The sequence below is a fragment of the Episyrphus balteatus genome, chromosome 1 (genome assembly GCF_945859705.1).
Source record: "Episyrphus balteatus chromosome 1, idEpiBalt1.1, whole genome shotgun sequence".
Classification (NCBI taxonomy): domain Eukaryota; kingdom Metazoa; phylum Arthropoda; class Insecta; order Diptera; family Syrphidae; genus Episyrphus; species Episyrphus balteatus.
The window spans coordinates 20804195-20826727 of record NC_079134.1 but is presented as its reverse complement, the minus strand read 5'-3'; the positions used below and the strand labels follow the sequence as shown (position 1 = coordinate 20826727).

The following is a 22533-nucleotide window of genomic DNA, read 5'->3' as shown; positions in this document are numbered from 1 at the left end:
TTCCCTGTTTTTAGTGTTCTATGTCCCATTAAATTATATTATCTGCGGAATGAGATTTTTTTGACAAATTCGGAAAGGACACCCTCCCATTAGTAAAACTGCATCATTTACTCATTTTCGGTAAAAAGTGGATTTAGAACAATTTTGCTTTACGCCGACGATATATTTTTATTTCATTAAACAAATATGAGATACACCCTGTTTAAAAATATTGTGTTTGTTTTTCTTACTTCTTCTCAATTCCATACTTTTAAATCAACAAAAGAAAAAATTATTAAATAAATGGTCAGAATTAAATTACAGTAAAAATACACCTGGACCACCTCTCGAATACAATACTAACTAACAACTCAAACAACATCAACACATACAAAAAATACCCAAAAAAAAAGTGATTTGTTACTCTAAATTGAATGAATCTTTTTAACAAAAAAAAAAGAAGGCCTAAAAAACACACCACTGAAAAAGTCAAACAACAAAAAAAAAAAAAAATCTTTTAATTTGCATTTTCAGGCTGAGAAAGAATATCACACCATAAATTACTATAAATTAGGATCCAATGATTTATTTCCAAAAAAATATTATTTTTTTTTTTTGTAAAAATTTTGTTTTAAAAAGAATTAGTAAATTGATATATCCAACAGTATGGTGCCACACGGCTATATGACATTGATCTATGTTCAAAGTTATTCCTTGTTAAATAGCGTTATGTTTATTTGTCTACATAATAGAAAAAGATTTATAGACTTATCTAAGATTAAGTTGTATTGGAAATTTTTGTGGATTTGTAATCGAGAGAGAGAGATACAAAAATATAAAGGTTTTAGTAACTTCCGGCTAATAATTTTGTGTGTAAAGGCTAATAAAGCTTTTTGGTGGAACAACTTAATGATGAATGTTCAGGTAGCTAGAAAGGGATTGCTTAAAAGAAACAACTTGTTTCGTTTTGGATTAAGAAAAATAGTTTTGGATAAGCTCTTGCAAATGAATATGGCCTAATAAACTTTTAATAAATCAATTAATTTGTTGTTATATGTTGTTTTTTTTTTTTTATGAATAGTTTTGTTTTGTATTTTTCACTTACATAATTTTAGGAAAAATTAAGGTGTCTATTTCATCTGTTTTTTGTTTAATTTATTGTTTTTATTAAATAATTTATGGATACTAAAAACAAAATACTAATTTTAAATATTTGATTAATTTGTTTAAAATTTTTAAATTGGTGTTTAAAATTAACAAAATTAACCTTAAAATTATTCATTTTTTAAGTTATTTACACATTTATAATTTATTACAATAAAATATTTATAAAATGCTCAACTGTCCACAATATACCTCTTTATTTGTATAGTATCTATATAAAAATTATTCCATTGCTTATTATTATTATTATTATTACCCTGTTGCTTATGGGCTTATAAAATAAGAACAAGTAAGAAAATGCAATTAAATGGAGTGAGGAAATTAGATAAAAAGATAAAAAGAACAAAGTTTGTTGAGCGTCACATTAGAATAATGTTAAAGACGCATTTCTGATGCTTTATGGAAAAGCTGTCACGGACCCTCTGCAATTTTAGGCAGACCCCCAGGAAAAATTAAATTAAATTAATGAGTTTGATTTGCGAAAATAATATTGAGTGTGATTTAGGATTAGTCAAGTATCAGTTTTTGGGCTTGCTTTTTTATTTTAATTATTTACCCGTATAAACTTAGCGTGACAACTTTTGAAAAGTTAATTTTTTTTTGGCTCAATAATAATTGCCGCATAATTGCCGTGTTTATGCCGTGAAGTCAAAAAAATTGCCACGCACTTAGTTTGGTCAGAATCGGTAAACAAAGGCTTGTCATGCTAACTTTACCTATATAAAGTTAGCATGACAAATTTTAATTTTTGATCAATTTCAATTTTTTTTTCGCTCATTATTCAAAGTTTAATTGCCGTAATTATGCCGTGAAATCGAAAATAATATATCTCTTTTGGTTTACTCAAAAAAAAAAAAAAAAACAAAATAAAATCTATTTTTTGTTAACCCTATTCCATATGAAGTTAGCATGACACACCCTGTATTTCTTAAATCGTTGGACAATTTTAAACTTTTTTTGGCCAATTAACTGCCGCATTGGGTTAATATAAAAATTGCAAACTCAAAAAAATTGCCGCGCTTTTGGTTTTTTCAAAAAAAAATTAAAAACTGTTTTTGACCTCATATCGTATAAAGTTAGCATGACAAACCATCTATTTCCTATCCTTGGTCAATTTAAAATCTTTTTTGGCCAATTAATTGCCGCATTGGGTTAATATAAAAACTGCAAACTCAAAAAAATTGCCGCGCTTTTTGTTTTTTTTTTTTCAAAAAAAATTAAAAACTGTTTTTGACCTCATATCGTATAAAGTTAGCATGACAAACCATCTATTTCCTATCCTTGGTCAATTTAAAATCTTTTTTGGCCAATTAATTGCCGCATTGGGTTAATATAAAAACTGCAAACTCAAAAAATTGCCGCGCTTTTAGTTTTTTTCAAAAAAAAATTAAAAACTGTTTTCGACCTCATATCGTATAAAGTTAGCATGACAAACCATCTACCTATTTCCTAAACCCTTGGTCAATTTTAAATTATTTTGTAAAAAAACGGAGCGTTTTGTCCCTTGTGTGTAACATTAAATGCTAAAATAGTCTGTTTCGGAATTTTGTCTGTATTTATAAACTGCTGCAGGTTTTTGGAATTAGTTTTTAATAAAACTTTAGTTTTCACCTTCTATATGCACTAAAAGGGGCAAGTTTACTATTTGTAAAAAAAATCGAACTCGATTTAAAGCATGACACTACGAGTGTAAATAGTGTTAAAAAAATGGGTCCCGAAATTCTGCCTGTTTGTATATCTCTCGAGCTGCGGCCCAATCTACTGAAGCGATTTGCTTCAAAAATGAAGTTAAGGGTTTCGATTGATTCCCTAAAAGAAAAATTTAAATTTTGTTTAAGATCCAAAATCAACATACCTACTTGTCATATGAGCATAATGGAAATGTTTTTTTTTTTTTTTAAACGGTTTTGTTTATTTTGATTTAAAAAATACCTGTGTGTCCTACCTTTGAAATAAAACAATATATTTTAACCGTTATCAACGGTTCCTGATCATAGAACCATTTTCTTGATTTCTGATTTACTCGTAAGCCATTTAATTGATTTCAACGAACACATTTGAATACTATTATGTGAAAGTTAAGGAAAATAATCCAATATAAGTTCAAGTGACCTCAACTCCAAAAATTTATAAAGCGTTTCGCCCAGGTACGACAGTGGGCTCATCAGTTAGATCTGTCGTACCTGGGCGAAACGCTTTATAAATTTTTGGAGTTGAGGTCACTTGAACTTATATTGGATTATATTCAATCACTCCACTTAAAATAAAAATAATTTTAATAATTTTTTATTATTTTTGTTATTTTTTTCTTCGTTGTTAAGGAAAATGTTAAAAAAAAACATTTTTTTTGATTAAAAAAAAAATATTGTAAATTTAAATTTTTTTTTTGAAAACGAAGCAATAAAAAACTCTTGAAATTTTGTTATTATATGTCAATTTTTGATATACCTACATTTTTTTTCTAAAAGAATACAAATATTTAAAAAGATGTTTTTGTAAGAAATTTTATATTATTATTTAAGTTTTACTACATTTCTTACAAAATTAAATTAAAAATATTTTTTTTTTCTAATTTTTACATAAAAAAATTATTATGAGTAATCTTTTAATGCATACGTAATATGTAGTTCGAAAAAGAAGAATTTTTACAATTTTCTTTTTTTTTTTTTGAAAATCGTTAATGTATGCCATTCTTTAGAAATTTATTGATCAACCAGAATTTCAAATGTATTACTAACCCATCTTCAAAAAACTGATTTTGAGAAAAAAAAAAATTAAAAATTGTGTTAAATTTAAAAATAAATAATAGCTTCGAAAAAACAAATTTTATTCGTTTAGAGTACAAAAAGAGCAAACAAAAAATCCGTGCTCTAAAAGGCACCGTAAATAGTTCAAAAGTTTTTATTTTATTTTTCTCACAAATGCATAAGAAGTATTCAATACTAAAAAACCCTTGAACTTAATTTTTATAACCGTTTAAAATTAAACTTTCTTCCTCAAATAATTTAGTTTTACTTACTAAAAAAAATATAAATCCAAGAAAGAGTATGTAGAGTTGATTTTGATTCTTCAATTTAATCCAAAAGACATTATTTGAATTTTTACTTGCTCTATATAGGGCAAGTATTGGTTTCGTGTCGAAAAAAAAAATTGAGGTTTTAATCAAAACCAACATTACGATGATGGAGAATTCCAAAAAAGTGGGTCTCGCAATTCCGTCCGTGCGTCTGTACGTCTGTGCGTCTGTGCGTCTGTGCGTCTGTGCGGTTGTGCGTCCATCTGTACACATTTCCACAGCCTAAACGGGTGGATGGATTTTCTTCAAATTTGGTATAGATGATTTTTATGGAATTCTGAAAGTTGGTTTTTTTTTGTTTTTTTATATCTCGTTTAGAACGTATACCTCCCATACAAAAAAATACGATATTACGAATTTCTCGAAAACGGCTCTAACGATTTTGATTAAACTTTGTATACGTAATATTTAAAGCAGTGGCAATAAAACTGCATTTTTATTTTTTCTCAAAAAAGTAAAATAACAAAAAAAAATTTTTTCATTCAACATAATTTTGCCCTAAATGTCGGCTCTTCCCCAATATCAATTTTTTTTTTAAATTTAGATCCAGCTTTGAGCTGCAAGAGCAAGTACGTGCGACAACAGTCGTGCATTTTATTTTACAGACACAAATAACTTTTCATATAAATCTAACTTAATTTTCTTTTTTTTTTTTCTTCCAGATAAATTTGGTGTGACAGTGTACTTCAGTGTAAATCAACATAAAAGTGCTCTTATATTTAAGAAAATACAAAAATCTATATTTAAGTGAGTCTAAAAAAGAAACAAAAAAATAAAATTTTTTCATACAATCCCTCTCTGTTTCGGGTTTTTTTTAATAGCGCGCAAAAATGCCGCGGTTTCGTGGTAACGCGGTCTTCTTACTCGCCGTAGAAAATATTACATTCACCAAATAAAAAGTGTTAACGCCGGCAAACACTTTTAAAAAATCAAAAGCATTTAAAAAAAAAAAATCAGTGTGCTAGATCACCTAATGGATCAATGTTTAATTCAAAAGTACAAAAACCAAAAGCAACAAAATTTTACTAAAAATTACGCTCTCAAGCAATTATGACGTTCTGCAGCCGATTGGTGAACGAATCGGTGCCCAGAATGTGTGTCATATCAACAAACAAAGTAGTCCAAACAAAATCATCAACAACAACGTTATCATCGAGAACTATAAAACTGAAATCAATAAAAACGAAATACTTTACTAGCAAATGGCTCTTAACGATAATAATCGGTTTCTTAAGTCTATCGTGCATTGTCGTCAATGGCGTCCATGTACCCGGCCCGGGTCCGGGAAGTCTATCATCATCCGCCCAATATACAGCATTTCCACGACGACGATCATCCGCCGACGGAAGTGGACAAATGCAATCGCGAGCAGTTGATAAAACGGTCTATTTAAATGTCGACGAAGGTAAACCTCGGGGTACCGTAGTCGGCTCAATAACAACCGAACCAGGATTCACCTATCGCTTCAATGAACCACCTCGAGAATTCACCCTCGACCAAAATACCGGCGAAATCAAAACTAACATGGTCCTCGATCGCGAAGGAATGCGTGACCGCTACGATCTGGTGGTGCTATCCAGTCAACCAACTTATCCCATCGAAGTCCGCATCACCGTGAACGATGTGAATGACAACCCGCCAGAGTTCCCCGAACCCAGTATAGCGGTTTCCTTTCCAGAAAGTGCCGCCTCAGGAACTCGTATCCTTCTTGACGCAGCAACCGATCGCGACACAGGTGTGAACAGTGTCACCGATGACTATCGCATTGTCGACGGCGATCATGACAACAAGTTCCGCCTCGCTGTAACCACCAATCCTAGCGGTGATGTGTCATACCTCCATTTGGAAACTACCAAAAGCCTCGATCGCGAATCTTGCGGATTCTACTCACTAAACATCTCCGCCCGTGACGGAGGCTATCCACCACTCTTCGGATACCTCCAGGTCAATGTGACCATTGTCGATGTAAATGACAATCCACCGATTTTCGATCACAGCGACTACAACGCCTCACTAATTGAATCCGTACCGCCTGGTACACCGGTTCTCCAAGTCATGGCATCCGATAATGACTTGGGTGATAATAGCAAGATCACATACTACCTGTCCGATTCCGAGACTCAATTCACCGTCGACCCAGAGACAGGTGTCATTTCGACGACCCAACGTCTATCGTGTAAAGACCCCAATTGCCAAACCGACTCGTGTTCGAAAAGTTGCGTGTTCACTGTATTTGCCCGTGATCATGGTTCACCTCGTCAAGATGGACGCACTTATGTCACCATCAGCTTAGTCGATACCAATGATCATGATCCAGTGATAAGATTCCAGTATTTTCCACCAACCGGCAGTTTTGCCACTGTCGACGAGAACGCACCAAATGGCAGTGTAGTAGCTGCAGTATCTGTAGTTGATATGGATGAGGGCTTAAATGGTGACACTAGCATCAGGATTGTATCGGGCAATGAGATGCAACATTTCCGCTTGGAAAAAACACCCAGTTTTGATATTGTGCGTGTAAATGGTGCACTTGATCGCGAAGAGATCGGAAAGTACAATCTTACAGTGGTGGCCATTGACAAAGGAACACCACAACGAACAGCTACCGCATACCTCATCATTCATGTGAACGATGTCAATGATCATGAGCCGGTATTTGAGAAATCAGAATACACTGCGGTTCTGAGTGAACTAGCTCCACCGGGTACCTATGTCGCTAGCATCACTGCCACCGATGAAGACACTGGGGTCAATGCACAAATTTCCTACACCTTCGTCTCCGGCAACGACAAGCAATGGTTTACCATTGATCCCGCCTCTGGTTTGATAACAACACGCGCCGCTTTAGATCGTGAAATTCAGGGCACCGTCGAACTAAATATATCGGCGCGGGATGGCGGACCCAATCCAAAATGGGCACACACCGAACTTAAAGTTACCATACTCGATGAGAACGACGAAGCGCCACAATTTTCCCAACCACACATCAATGTGAGTTTAAGTGAAAATACCCCAGCCCAGGCTTTAGTTGCAATGCTTACAGCCGCCGATCACGATCAGGGAACGAATGGCAGTGTCACCTATACATTGCCAGCGATCGTTCAACAAAAATATCCCGATCAATTCGCCCTTGACTCGTTGACTGGTCAATTAACAACCAAACATGAGCTAGATCGTGAGACGATCGCACATTATGAGATTTTTGTGGTAGCTCGCGATCAGGGTGCACCACCGCAATCATCAACTGCTACCGTCTATTTAACCGTCGAGGATATCAACGATAATAGTCCGGAATTTTATCCCAAACAATATTTCCAAACAATTGCCGACGATACACCGATTGGAACGTCGATATTGAAGGTTAGTGCGACTGATCGTGACTTTGGTGATAATGCTTTAATTACTTATAAGCTGGAGAGCGGCGATGTTGATGATCTATTTACTATTGATAGTCGTTCGGGGGTGATCAGTTTGCGTGGTAATTTGCGTCAATCGTCGGCGGCTGGATCGGGATCGGGATCCACATCATCGACAAAGAGCTCCAATAAAGCTTTATACAAGTTAAAAATTTCATCAAAGGATCATGGCGGTCGTCGATCGGAACGCGATGCGATCGTTGAAATTCTTAAACAATCAAAAATGGAAAGTTTAGATTTTGACTCCTTTACTGGATATGAATTCCAGATTGTCGAGGATCATGGGAGCACAGCAAATCCCGATATTGGCCGTGAAGTGGGAAAGGTACAAGTTAAACCAATGAACAAACACCAACAACAACAACCAATCGAATATGCCATTGTCTTTGGTGATCCTGATGAAAATTTCGAAATAAATCCTCGCACCGGGGTCATAACAACAGCCAAACGGATCGATCGTGAATCGATGATTCAATATACTTTAACGATAGTTGCCCGCACCGGATTGGCATACGGCCGTACAACAGTCAACATATCGATTCTAGATCTAAACGATAATGCACCAATTTTTGCCCACGATCGTGATGAGATCTTGCTGCCCGAGAATTCTGCCGTTGGTCAAGAGGTTTACTTGTCACGGGCTCGTGATAGAGACTCGGGAATTAATAGTCATGTATCTTATAGTCTTACATACAATCCCGATGAGCAATTTCGTATTAGTGCTGCAACTGGGGTATTATACTTGAATCGACCGATCCGTGCTGAGCCGGGGACAGTTTTGCACGTTGAGCTGACAGCAACTGATGGTGGTACACCGATGGCGCTGTCGTCGAAAAATACCATCACCATACAGATAGCTGATGTTAACGATCATACACCTGTCTTTGATCATACGTCCTATGAGACGTCTCTGTTGGAATCGACACCGGTGAATGCGCGGTTTTTTGCATTGGCCGCTTCTGATGCCGATTTGGGGGCAAATGGAAGGATATCGTATGAAATAATTGAGGGGAATAATGAGGGGAAATTTGGGATATTCCCTGATGGATATTTGTTTGTCAAGTCTCAGTTGGATAGGGAAGAAAAGGATTATTATTCATTGACAATTGCTTGTAAGGATGCCGGACAACCGTCGCGATCGTCGGTGGTGCCGGTGATTATTCATGTCATCGATGAGAATGACAATGCACCGCAGTTTACCAATCAAACGTTCACCTTTAGCATACCGGAGAATGAGCCGGTGGATTCATTTGTTGGCAAATTGACCGCATATGATCGTGACATTGGCCGGAATGCCGAGTTGATATTCTCACTGTCATCGCAAGAGGCTGATTTTACGATTGATTCGAGATACGGTTTCATTAAGACACTGCATCCGTTCGATCGTGAAGAATTGGTGCAGAATCAGAATCAGAATTTCTTGCAATTGGAGGCGATTGTAAGTGATAATGGGTTGCAAAGATTGCGGGATAAGGTTAAAGTGAGGATTTACATTACGGATGTTAATGATAATGCACCGCAGTTTTTGCGGGCGCCATATAAAGTGCAAATATCGGAGGGATCTGGTGTTGGGACACAGGTTATAAGGGTTTACACGATCGATGCCGATGAGGGTTTGAATGGTGATGTGTATTATTCGATAACGGATGGCAATCAGGATGGTAGATTTGCGGTGGATGATGCAACGGGTCAGGTTTCGTTGGCAAAACAATTGGATAGGGAGACAAAGGCGGTTTATAAGTTGACAGTTGTGGCGAGGGATGCTGCTTTGAAGGGACAGCTGTCAGCGAGTACGACAATTAGTGTGGAAGTGTTGGATGAGAATGATAATGCGCCAGAGTTTACGCAAACAGATACACAGATTTCGGTGAGGGAGACGAGTCCGATTGGTACGGAGCTGATGAAGTTTAGGGCGAGTGATTCGGATTTGGGAATGAATAGCCAGGTGACGTTTTCGATATCGGCGGGCAATCGGAAGGATACGTTTCACATTGATCCGATAAGTGGGTCGTTGTATTTGCATAAGTCTTTGGACTATGAAGATACTACGACTTATATATTGAATATCACTGCCTCAGATGGGGGTACACCGAGACTGTCCACCACCATCATGTTTACCGTGAATGTTGTGGATGAAAATGACAATCCACCGAATTTCCCTAACACAGCGATTGTTCGGCAGATAAAGGAGGGTATTGCTATCAAAACTCCAATTGTCACAGTGACAGCTGAAGATCCAGACTCTGGAGCGAATGGAAAAGTGACTTATGCAATTTCCAAACAAGAACCTGAAGTTGGTGGGGGAAGACATTTCGGAATTAATAGAACTACCGGAGTGATTCACACGTTGCGACAAATTGATCGGGAGACAATTGATACTTTTCGATTGACAGTTGTGGCAACTGATCAGGCTGATCCTCCGGCAAAGAGACTTTCGGCAGAGAAGATTGTGACAGTGATAGTTGAGGACATTAATGACAATGCGCCAGTGTTTGTGTCGATGAATGCAGCGATTCTCCCACTGCATAGTAAGAATCATGTGAATCCAGGTCGAGATGGATCGGTGATTATGTACGTCAACGCTCGTGACGCTGATTCTAGTACAAACGGCTTAGTGACCTACGAAATGGTTAATGGAAATACAGATTTGTTCAAGTTACACCGTAACACGGGAGCGATTTCCCTCCAACGATCAATTGCAAACCCTGAAGTTCGTTACCAATTAGCCTTAAAAGCCACTGACGAAGCGGTACAATCTGAACGCAAAAGCTCCGATGCTTATATAACGATTATTGCAACATCGGCAATTAATAACGGTCCGGTATTCGATCAACGAGAGCAAATCGGTAGTGTTTATGAAAATGAACCAACGGGTACGAGTATATTGACGGTTAGTGCTCGCCTCAATTCGGCCGAAATTGAGTTTTACGTGACCAATGTGACAAGTGTTGGTATAAATGGCGGTGCAAATAAACAAGTTGATCGTTTATTCGATATTGATACAAAATTGGGAATTCTATCAACAGCTAAGGAATTGGATCGTGAGTCTGGAGTTGATACGTACGAGATTGAAGTTTATGCTATTGCATTGGGCGGTGCACTAAGGACCACAAGTACTAAGGTGAGTGTTATTGAATTTTTTGTTGTTGTTAGATATTTGCATGTCATATATCAGGGCTTCGTTTTAAGTTGATTATGCATATAGTACTTCTGGGTTTATGGAATGCATAACAGCAGGCAAAAAAGGTATTTGTATATATATTTAAGGTGCAATTTATTCTTGGAATGATTGCCTTTTCTGGATTTATTAGAAAATTTTGCCATGAATTTGAAACAGATAGGTGGCATAGGTTAGGTTGTTAGTAAAGTATATAGCATGATTACTGTATAATGGATATGCCTAAAGGAATATTATCTACGTGAAATACAACTAGTATAGACTTTTTCCAATGTAACAAATTTATAATTCAACGTGACTTTTTGGTAAAAGAAGATAAAGAAGATTAAGTTTTGTGCGATTTCATAAAGAAATCCATTTTTGGTTTCAATGAAAATATAAATAAATTTTAATATTTTTTTTTTTGCTGTCGCATTTTATGATTCAATAGAATTTTGGCTTCTGATTTTAATTATTTTTATTGGAGCAATTCTGAAGAGAAAAAGCACAAGTTAAAAGTTATGAACAATTAATCAATCACTAAATTTTGTATGTAGCTACTTTATAAAATTATATCGAATGGATTGACAGTGGAATTTTTCGTACAATGGTGTTCAAAAAAAAAAAAGAAATCGGAAAATTAATTATTTGAATAGTTGGTTGATGCGTTTTTTGAACTTTTTTGATATACGATTACAAGATTTTTTAATTTTTTTAAGTTAAGTGATTTTTTTATTGTTAAGTTATAATTGTTATTCATTTTTTTTTGACGTGATAACGTCTTAAAAATCGATGAACCATGGCAGCCACCACGAAATAGTGACGCCATTTTCTTATACGTTCCACTTGAAATTTTTCGCAGTGCGGCAAAAATTTCAATTAAAAATTAAAATTTACTATTAGAGATACAAATATCTTTTATTGCTTATTTGAAAGATAATAACCTAAAGTTGAATAAAAATGAAGGATTTTTAAAAATTTCCTCATTTAATAGGGTAAATAGGGGTAAAACAAAATTGCAAAAAAGTGGCTATTTTCTAAACGTTGAAGAAAGTTGATTTTTTTTATTCGATAGATAAATTTATTGTAAGGCTGACAAAAATATTGAACAAATTCTAAAAAATTTCAAAACCAAGTTATAAATTGTTTCTTAAAACTAAATCATGAGTTAGACCTTTGACAAAGTAGTGATTATAGGTAGGGGACATTTTTTTTGACAATTTGAAAAATGTCATTTGAAAGATAATAAAAAAAATTGAGGGTCTAATACAAATTTTTTTTTAAATCTCTGCGTTTTCAAATATGAATTTTTGAAAAATATCTACTTTTTTTTGGGTATTTTTGGCTGAGTTTTTTATTTTTTTTTTTTTAAATTTTTCGTAGCGTTTAAAAAATCTCAAACTTATAGAATATTTAGTCTATAACCGTGCGGTTTCTTTCTTTTGATCTAGAACAGATACAAATTTAATTTCACTTTATTGAGCATGATGATACTTCAGAAATATCTCAAAACACCTGTGGAGATCTGTTGCCAGCCACCAGTATGGGAAGTACCGTATTCTCAGTTTGAAATTTCGACATGGTTGGCTTTAAAAAATTCTAACTTTTTTTGTAGGCATCGAAAAAATATGATTGGAGCGTCATATTATAGGTCAAATAATTAGCTTTCTTATGATATAAAATTTAATATAGGTTGTCAGAGCGAAAAATTGATTTAATGGAATGAGAAGATAAAAAATTGATATTTTTGTTTTTTTTTTTATGAAAACTGATTGGGTTCAAAAATTCCAGCTCTTTTTGTAGACGTCGCACAGACATGGGCGATATAAATATTTTGAGCTTAAATAATAGGCTTTCAGATGGTATAAAATGTATTATAGGTTGTTATATAAAAAAAATGGATTTTTGGGTTATGGAAGTGATTTTCTTGTTAACAAAAGCACACAACCTGTTTTCTTATGACGTTATCACGTAAAATTATCGTCCGTAAACCACTTTTTTTTATCAGCTTGTCTGACTTCTTACATTCTACATAAAATTCAAATTTCAAGGTAGGCAAATAAAGCACGCAAAGTACTCGTCTTTTTTTATACTGTTAAAGAAACAGAAAAAAAAAAAACTATAATCACATTAAATGGAACACTTTAAAGAGGAAATATTCTTATTATACGTTACTAAGCAATTTCAATTTTTCTTCAGTTTATTTTTTTTTTTTATTTTTGTTACATAGTCTTTTGAATTTTCCTTCCCACCTCTACACCTCCATTCGTTCCATTAAAGTTGAAACACTTTTCATGAAATCTTTACAAAAATTTCTATTCAAATTCAAGTGTCACTTCATCACTCTTCTTCTGACTATGAAGTAGACAACACTTGAGTTGTCTCTTCATCTTTTATACGATACCAACATACAACCAACCATCATCACTTTTCTAGGAATTATATTTGAATTTGAATTTGAATGTCTTCTTGAAGATCATTTTATGATTCAGCAAAATTTCAATAAAATTCTTAGAAAAAATATTATATCATTGTGAATGGTTCTTAAATTTATTTTGTATTCACAATAACAAAACAAAAATTAAAAGTCGATTTTTTTTATAATCGCCAAAACGTTAGCGCGGCAATTTTCTGTCATGAGTGTACAAGTCTTTTGATCTTAAAAAAAACCTCTGCGGGCGGTCTTAAAGCTGTCACATTTTTGTTTTACCCATTTTGTTTAATTTGACTCATTCACAATCGTTTAAATTTGATTTTTTTTTCATTTTTCAATTTAATTTACAGAAGAAACGGAATGTCATTCGAGTTTGTGGTGAATGTTGGCCAGTTGTTATTCATTTATCATATATAAACCATAGAACCCCACAACAACCAAACCATTCCATTTTGGATTGACATTCAAGTCGAATTTACTTTTTTATAGGATTGATTGTCGTCGTTGGTCGTCAAAAAGCTTATTGAATGTTGTCGCATATTATTTTTTTTTTTAAGTCTTAAGTAGGCGAATGTGTAGATACTGCATCAAGTTAAAATTGGAGTAATATAATATTGATTAATGACAACTTGAGATTTTTGACAGTTGAGACATTGCCAAATCATCTAATAACGTATGTTTAACACACAAGTCGGGCATTATTGTGTTGTAGGAGGGACTGGAACGAAGGGGGAAAAGACTAAAAAATAATAAGTTGTCTCCTGCCATCATTTTGGGTAATCGATCAAAAGTTGACAATTTTGACAGATATAGTTCTTGAGAAGGAAATATCATTTTTTTTTCTTGTAATGGTGTTGTTTTGAAAAGATTGAAAGTTAATGTGCCCTGGGGGTAAAGTAAACCTCCTGAAAAAAATTTAGACTTGTGTTTAAGTTGTCTAAATTCAATGCATTCACATGAAGTTTTTCTAAAGTATAAATGACTCTTGTAGACTTCTTGAAGTCTTGACAAAGTTGCAAAACAAAGTAAAAAACTCGTGCGTCGTAGGGACCTTCTGATATCGCAGATCTTTTGACACAGGCCAAAAATAGAAAGACCCTATTTCCATTTTTGTCAATAAATTAATTATAAAGTTAAACACCTTCGCCATATTAATAATTCCCTTGTCATTTTTCTCAGCTCTTATCTTCAAAGAACGTGTTATGCAGTCTTAATTTTTTTTTGAAAAGAAACAAAAAAAAAAAAAAATGAAGAGACCATGCAAGACCATTGGTTTGGATAACAAATTGCAACTTCTATCTGTGGATACTTATACCTTTAGCTAGTTGCCAAGGCAAGTTTTCGAACAGCAAAATGTCCTACGACACGGACGACAACGAATGAAGGTGCTTCTGTATAACTCTTTTTACTGAAGTGAGTTGCCTAAGAACCGTTTTATTTCCATTCCACTTCACTCCCTCCAATCGAGTGTAGACTAATAAAGTGGAGAAAAAGGGGGGGAGACTTTTGACTTAACTTAAAGTGATATGCTTTGGAAGGTCTCTAAAAAAGTCCAGAAGACAGACTGCGACTTGTGTGTGTCTTCTGTGTGTGCATAGGTTTCGGATTCGATGGTAGAGAAAAGTGCGAATTATTTTTATACTTTTTATTTAGAAGAAGAAGAAGTGGTTTCTCGTGTTTCACTTTTTGTGGCACTTTTTTTTCTTCTTCTTTATTTCGATGAGTCTCCTGACGATGATAATGGTGGAATGAGAATATGGCGGCCATGATGATGAGGACCGAAACGAGGGGATCATAAAAATCGAGAAGCAAAAGAGTTTTTTTTTTTTTTTTTTTTTTTTTTAAACTCGTAGAAAAATAAAATTTCATAAATCAAATAATGGATTAACATTTATTATTGCTCTGGTAATGGTGGACAAGTCACACCACTAGGGCTAGGCTTTTATCGTATAAAGACATTTGAATCGATACCATTGGATTACCTTGTGCATATTGAAAGATAGACCATCAAGAAAGACCCAAGAGCGAGTCCTCATGATGCCGATGCTGCTGATGGAGACTTTGCAAGAACTTATACCCAAGTTGGTTGGCTAGTTAAGTCGTCGTAGCAATTTATTTTGTTCGGTAATTAGGTGTGTATAGTGGTGTTCTTTTCGTGAAGAGGACTCATTCTAGTTATGCAGAAGGTTTTTAAAAGGAATGGTAGAATGTTTCTTCTTTTTTTTTTTTATTATTTTTTATTTCTTGAAATCATCATGAGATTTTATGGTGGTAAAGAAAATTGCAAGTGATTATAGAAATGTCTACCAATGAGTGACTTTATTGCTGAGGACGTTATTTTTATGGGATAGATTTAGGAAGCCTTATATATTTTTTTTTTTCAGTGTAATAAGAAACATGTAAATTCCATTTTTTGTGGGATTTTTTTTTTGTATTTTTGTTTTAATTCCATTTTTATTAACCATCTTTATTATGATGGAGAAAATGATTTGAATAAAATAACTTTACTTAGGAAAATTGTATTTGCTATTCGTATAGGTTAGATGGGGTATTAAGAAATAAGGAAACAACTAACAGATTGGTTTTTTTATAATTGGAAAATTGGTTGCTTAGTTATTAGTATTTTGTTATGAGGATAATTGACAGAACATGATGGGTTAGTGCCTAAGAGAATCTTGTAGTTTTCTTGAATAAACAATATAATATCATTTAAAAGGGAGAAGAAAAAAAAATAGCAGGAAATGATCAAACCCATTTTTTAATACATTAAACAGAACAATTAATTTTGGATCTTTATTTGCAACCAATATTCATTTCATCGGTTTTCTTCTACAATGGATAGGAGTATTAGTTCGAGCAAACTTGCTGAAGTAATGTAGTTAAATTTAATTCATCTAACTAGTTGCAAAATTCACTTACCATAAGTTATTTCCGTTAGGACTAAGTTCATTATAAGCAATTCCAAAGATTTTGGATTTACTTTAAAGTGTATTGGATTAATTTTTTTCTGAACTTTGTAAGACTGATATGGGAGAAAAAATGTTTTAAAAAATATGAATGCCCGAAATACACGGAAAAAAAATGCCATGCTTGATCCGAAAAGAATCTGTATTTTTTAATTTAATTTTTTAATTTAAAAGAATTCATTTAATTGAATAAGAAAATCTTTTTATTTTTATGTGAAGACATTATAATTTAAAGTGAATTTCCATTTAAATTAAATACAATTTCTGATTGAATTTAATAAAATCGTTTTTTTGTCTAGCTTTAATATTTTACAAAACCTGGAAATCGTTTCCTTTTCAGTTTCTTAAAGCGTAAATAAATTAGTAGATAATTCGATGAAAATGAAAGTTATCATTGAGGGTAATAATAATTTGTTATTTTTATAACACAACTTTTTTATTTTTGACAAGATAACGTCTTATAAATCGATGAACCATGGCAGCTACCACAACAAAGTGACGTCATTTTCTAACGTTCCACTCTCGCTGCAAAAATTTCAATTAAAAATTAAAAATAAACTATGTATTAGAGATACAAAAATCTTCTATAGCTTATTTGAAAGATAATAACCTAAAACTTAATCCAAATGAAGGATTTTTAAAAATTCCGCCAATTAATAGGGTAAACAGGGGTAAAACGGAAAGATGAAGTTTGGGCTAATTTTTGGGCAGATTTTTTTGCTATAGAAAGATGAGTCTAATTTAAGAATAACTGCATTTAAGAAAAAAATTTTAAAAAATTTTAAACTAAGCTATAACGTTTTGTTTGAACGTTGTACACGTGTTGGGGCTATTACAAAATGATGATTTTGGGTAAAGGAATTTTTTTTTGACAATTCTAAAGATGCCAGGTGAACGATGAGGGAACAAAAAATTAGGGGTCTGATACGGATTTTTTTCCAACACTCTGCGTTTCGAAATATGAATTTTTGAAAACACCTTGTTTTTTAGGGGTATTTTTGGGTAATTTTTGATTTTTAGCTTTTTTTTTTAACGTTCAAAAAATCTCAAAGTTATAAAACATGTCGGTTTGCCTTATGCATACATGTGCAAATACTTGGAATCGTTTAGTGAGTTTTGACTGAATAACGGAAGAAACAAGTTTAAAAAAAAACACGTTTTTTTACCAGTTTTAACCGATTTTCATCGTTTTTTATTTTTATCTTTTTTTCTTTAATAGATACTGGAATAAAGTATAGGGAGTAATGATAGACCATGACTACAACAATATGTAAGCGAAGCTTCAATCATTTTCGTAATCCCAATTTTGAGATAATGGTAAAATAAAATTTTAGAATTCAACTTTTGACCAAGAGCAGATAGAAATTTTATTAAACTTTTATGAGCATCCTGATACAATTACCTTTCATTTGGTATATCACACATAACGATAGACTAACTACAAGCTACACAATGTTAATTCAAGAAACTTGCGAAAAAAATCAAAACACCAGTCGAGATCTGTTGCCCCCCGAACAGCCACCAGTGTCTGAAGTACCGTAATCTCAGTCTGGAAATTCGACATGGTTGACTTTAAAAAATTCTTACTTCTCTTGTAGGCATCTTTGAAATGAGATTGATACGTCATATGAAAGGTGAAATTATAAGCTTTCACATGGTAGAAAATTCTTTATAGGTTGTCAAACAAAAAAATTGATTCCATAGCGTGAGGACATAAGAATAAATGTTTTTTTTTGCTTTTTTTAATGAAATATGATCGAGTTCAAAAAATTCTAGCTCTTTTTGTAGATGTCTCATGGACCTGATCGATATATATATATTTTGAGCTAAGACAATAAGCTTTCAGATGTTATAAAATTTTTTATAGGTTGTTAGAGAATAAATGGAATTAATGATGAGAAAATAAAAATTCATGTTTTTTTTTGCTTTTTTTGATGAAAATGATTGTTTTCAATAAATTATTTTTATACTTTTTGCGCATTGTAAAAATTTAAAAATGGTTTTATTCTTAAGAAGAAATACTTGACTTTTAAATTGCATATTTTTTTTGTAAGCTTTTAAAATAAAAAAATTAATATAATGAGAAAATAAAAAAGGTATTTTTTTTTAGCTTTTTCTTGTAAATTATGATTGTTTGAAAAAAGTTAACGCTTCTATTGACTCATTTTAAACAAAAGCACACAACCTGTTTTCTGACGACATTATCACGTAAAATCATCGTCGGTAAACCGGCTTTACAGACAACCTCTTTTTTGTTAAAGAAAATTCTTATTTAAATGAAGTGAGGTTTACTTTAAATCTAACAGAGTTTAAACGAAATCCACTTATTTTAACAAGAAATCGTATTGTTTTAAGAAGATGGGAAAAAAAATATGTATTTTCCCTTAACAATTTTGTCATTCGATTTCAATCTCAGCAAAAACAATTCTTATTGGGTATCCTTCATATACATCTCCCCCCTTCCAAAACGATCACTATTGCACATTACAATTTAAGGTTAGTCATAATTGCACTTAAAACCTTTCACTTCTTATGAAAAAAAAAATGTTAAATTAAAATTTATGAAGATTTCCAATGAATTTTGCCCTCGCAATATTATGAACATCTACAATTAGTTCTGCTAATCAACTTGCTGAACAAAAATATATAAATTAACAATTCGCACAGAATTACAAAAATTAAGCCCACACGTAACCAAGAAAAATATAAAATATGGCAAAACATCATAAAAGGATTTTTTTTTTAACACTCTTAAAGTATTCAAGCATTGCAATTCCTACTGTCCAGTGCCAACAAGTCATCCAAGCATTTATTCAGATTTTTCGTTTTTTTTTTAAATTTTTTTTTATATCGACCTCCATAAGTCAGTTCATCCTTTTGTGCCAATTTCATGGCAACACGACTTGCACAGTGTGTGGCATTTTTAAGAGATATATATCCTCACTTTAAGACACCAACAACATTGTATGTAGAACGAAATGATATTAAAACTTCTGAAAATCCACAAGTACACACTTTTGAAGTTATTGTGCAAGTTCATTTTTACCCCATGCAGTGTGCAGTGTTTAATGAATAGGTATTCATAATTTAATGAAATTAAAAAAACCCTAAAACACAATTTTTAGGGAGAATTTAATTACGATGTAAACAAAAACAAAAAATTAAATTAAACATTTTTTGTGTGTTATTAACAATTTCCTGTTGTTTAACACTGAAATATTATATGCACTTGCTTCGTAGACGAATGGGATAGACCAAGTCACAAATTCCTACTTCATACCAACAGCTTCTTCTTGTTTTGAACTTAATTTATAGCCTTTAAGTGAATTCCTTTTGCAAAACTCAAAGTTAACCAACCCTATCGAAACTTTATACAAAAATTGTTTTTTTTTTGTTTTTTTAATTTGTGTTTTTTTTTTTACTTCTCTCAGCAACTTAATACCAACCTTTCATTAACACCTTTTGAATTGTAAATTATTGCTTAGTCAGTTGGCAGATAAAATCGTCTATCTTTCAGTTCGTAAATTAGTGCGGGAGATCTGTGAAGAGGAATTATACACTTTACAGATATATAGCCAAAGCAATGGTCATGGCAATAGGCATTTTTTTTGTTGTTGTTGCTTTTTATTTTTAAGATTTTAAAAAATATCATGGGCCCTAAATTAAATCCATGGGAGAGTAGTTAAAGGTTTTTTTTTTTTGTTAAATAATTTATTTTAAGTACAAAAATAATTGTCAGTTGCTGTCCGATGCATACACAGGTTTTTTTTTTTATTTTTAATTTATCTAAACATTTTCACAGACAAGTGATAAGTCATTAACTCACCTAGATTAAAGATTAAACAATTTGGACAGATTTTTTTTTGATTGTTGAATGAATAAATTAATTTGGACTGCTGAAGAGGACGAAAGGGTTTTGTATAAAAGAGTTTTGTTTAGATCTAGATCTGTGTACCATTCAAACTGATAACACAAATGAAAATTTTGGATTTCTGAGGTCATTTTAAGTCGAAAAACTTAAAAGGTAATTTTCTCGTTTTCGTGCCGTTTTCGAGTTATAACGGTTTTTATGATTTTTGCTCTCTTTTCCTTTAAATAGCTTTATCTTTGCCAAACTACGTCTGATTCGAAAGATTTTTTTTACAACCAATCAAGAATTTATTACAATTTTAATTTGTCCTAAAACTTTTTTTTCTGCGAACAACCGTTTCTCCGCAATTTTGCATCAAATCCAATTTTCTTTTTTGCACTTTCATATCATTTTATCCTAAAAAACATTAAAAAATAACATCGCAACAGAAAAATCAATATTCATTAATAAACCTTTAAAATAATAGTTTCTTTATTCAAATTCGAATAAACCAACAACAACTTGCGTGCTTTTTACAGGGTTTATACTCATGGATTGGAGTTTTAATTATTTTACGAGAACCAATCTAATTACACAGGTCGACAAAAATAAAAATATTTTTTGTGCTTGGGTTTAATTTGCACTTTTTGGGTTCATGGTAAACCAAAACAATAGATAATCACCCTTTCGCCTCCTAAGATTTTTTTGAACCGTGCATTATACAAAAAAAACTGTTAGGATATAAAATGTAGATAATTGAAAGATCTACATTTTTGCTTGAGTACTTTATTCGACTTAAATTATAACAAAAAAGTTTTGATGAATACAAGGTTTTTTTGCTCTGAAAAACGCTGTTTTTTGAGTTCAAACTGTAATATTTTTTTATCTAACTTAAACTTTGGAAACTTTTATACTTTTTTTAAAAACTGCAATACCGGGATAAGTTTTAAAAATAATAAACCAGAGTTACACAATACAAATTTTTTTGGTCTTGTTGCTCTGAAATAAAAGCAAGAAATTGAGTTTTTACGAAACTTGGAACTGTTCATTAATTTGCAGAAATAGCTATGGCGTATGAAATAAAAAATATTTTTATTAATTTTAATTGTTTCTTATTGTTAAGCAATGTTTTGTTGAAAAGAAAGAATTGTAAAAAACAAAAATCAATTATGGGCACAGGAAGCAAAATACTGATGCAAAGTAGGGAAATTTCACAAGAACTGCATATTTAATCGAAAACCGTACGGATTTGGGCTGAACAAGTTACCAAATTCTGAGAGATCTTAAGTTTCGTTTGATCCATTACTTTCTAGACTTTTCTATATGCAACAAAATAATAAAAATACTAAGCAAACAAATTAATTTAATGTTTCAATAAATATAAAGAATTTCAATATGAACTAGTTTGGCTACAGTTTGGATACAGTTATTTTTGTAGATTAAAAATACCATCAGAGTGAATTACTTTTACAATAAATATTGAAAATAGAAGGTATCAAATAATGCCTCAAGCTCCCATTTGACAAAAATTCGAACAAAACGAAAATTTCGATTTAATTTTTCTTTTGTCTTCTTAATTTTCTTTTTTTTTTTTATTTTCCTGAATATGAATATGAAAACAGCATTAAAATGAAGAAAACAAAACAAAAATCAGCCAAATCGGTTAAGACGTTCTCGAGTTTTTGCCAAAATTACATCCGACAATTTTTGTAAAAGACAGATTTTCTTGAATACTGGAAATTGCTCTGCTGACTTCAAAAGTAAATTAAAAAAAAAAAAAGAAAAATGTTTTCCAGATGAGTATCAATATAGCTATCATAATTTCATAGTCACAACCCAAGCACAAATTTCGTGTTGACCTGTGTTATCAGTAGTTCGAGAGTGAAGAAGATTCGACTTTTTTAGGGGCACTCTGGACAAATGTCGTTTTCTTTCAACTCGGAAAGGGACCGAAGTTTTTAAGAATGATCTAAAAATTTTACCCAATTTGGAACCTTAAAGTATTTGATGCCTTAATTACTGGAGACAGATCCTTTTTTTTTTATATTTTCTCCGGTTTTCCTCAGTAATATTGGCCATAGCACAACAGATTAACTTAAAATTTTCATTCTTTTGGTAAATACAAAGGTCTAAAAAATCTTAAATAAATCTCAAAGTTTAATTAATACATTGTCCTAACCTTCAGTACACAAAAGAATGCACATAATTCATCTTCATCGAAAGAGAACACATTAACTTGCTTCACTTTCTCTGTTTGTTATCATAGAAGAGCACCGCCAACACTTTCACGATGTTCAAAGTGAAAAGTAAAGTATCTAAAAATGTCTACAAACCCATTTCTCCTACTCATCTAGATATTCAAACCAATATAAACACCCTTCTCTCTACCTTACTTTAAATAGAGTGCACACTAAATTTTCGTCCCTTTTGCACTATTCCTTCTTACAAAGTTTAAATTTAAGAAGAAAAGAAAAAAATAAACAACCAATTC

The 22533-nt window shown here is 32.5% G+C and overlaps 1 protein-coding gene across 1 annotated transcript in view; it reads left to right on the top strand.

Moving 5' to 3' along the window:
- Positions 1-5059: 5059 nt before the first annotated feature.
- Positions 5060-22533, top strand: part of LOC129908494 (cadherin-related tumor suppressor) — a 281238-nt gene continuing 263764 nt past the window's right edge. Inside the window, exon 1 of the mRNA XM_055985041.1 lies at positions 5060-10756. Within this exon, the coding sequence (XP_055841016.1) occupies positions 5270-10756 (5487 nt within the window). The 5' untranslated portion in view covers positions 5060-5269. The remainder of the gene's footprint in view (positions 10757-22533) is intronic.